The sequence below is a fragment of the Antrostomus carolinensis genome, unplaced genomic scaffold (genome assembly GCF_000700745.2).
Source record: "Antrostomus carolinensis isolate BGI_N321 unplaced genomic scaffold, ASM70074v2 scaffold50271, whole genome shotgun sequence".
In the NCBI taxonomy this organism is placed as follows: Eukaryota; Metazoa; Chordata; class Aves; order Caprimulgiformes; family Caprimulgidae; genus Antrostomus; species Antrostomus carolinensis.
The window spans coordinates 2,351-2,666 of NW_010294454.1; the positions used below are offsets into that span (position 1 = coordinate 2,351).

The 316-nt window shown below is 61.7% G+C and overlaps 1 protein-coding gene across 1 annotated transcript in view; it reads right to left on the reverse strand.

Moving 5' to 3' along the window:
- PKP3 (plakophilin 3) overlaps positions 1 to 311 on the reverse strand; it is a gene marked incomplete at both ends in the record, with an annotated part of 2,571 nt that extends 2,260 nt beyond the window's left edge. The window contains one exon of the mRNA XM_010177618.1: positions 223 to 311. Within this exon, the coding sequence (XP_010175920.1) occupies positions 223 to 311 (89 nt within the window). The remainder of the gene's footprint in view (positions 1 to 222) is intronic.
- Between the last annotated feature and the right edge of the window lie 5 nt (positions 312 to 316).

Sequence of the window (316 nt, forward strand, 5' to 3'; positions counted from 1 at the left end):
ATGGCACTGAATGTGTCCGTGAGAGGATCTAAGGCCACGTGCAGGACACACTTGAGGGTCAACCCGTGTCATGGTCCCTCACTATGGGGCCAAATCGTGCCCACCACCTCACCCCTCCTCCTGCACCCCTTGCAGCAAGGTAACACCAGGCAAGAGATGGAGGGTTTTACCCCAACCGGACAAGGACTAAGCCAGTGCCAGGCCAGCCCTGCTGGCACTCACCCTCCCGACTGGTGACTGAGCAGCGTGCTGTGCCCGTTGTACATCTCCATGGCCCGCTGGTCCTGGAGGCGGTGGCTGGACTCGGCCAGGCTGC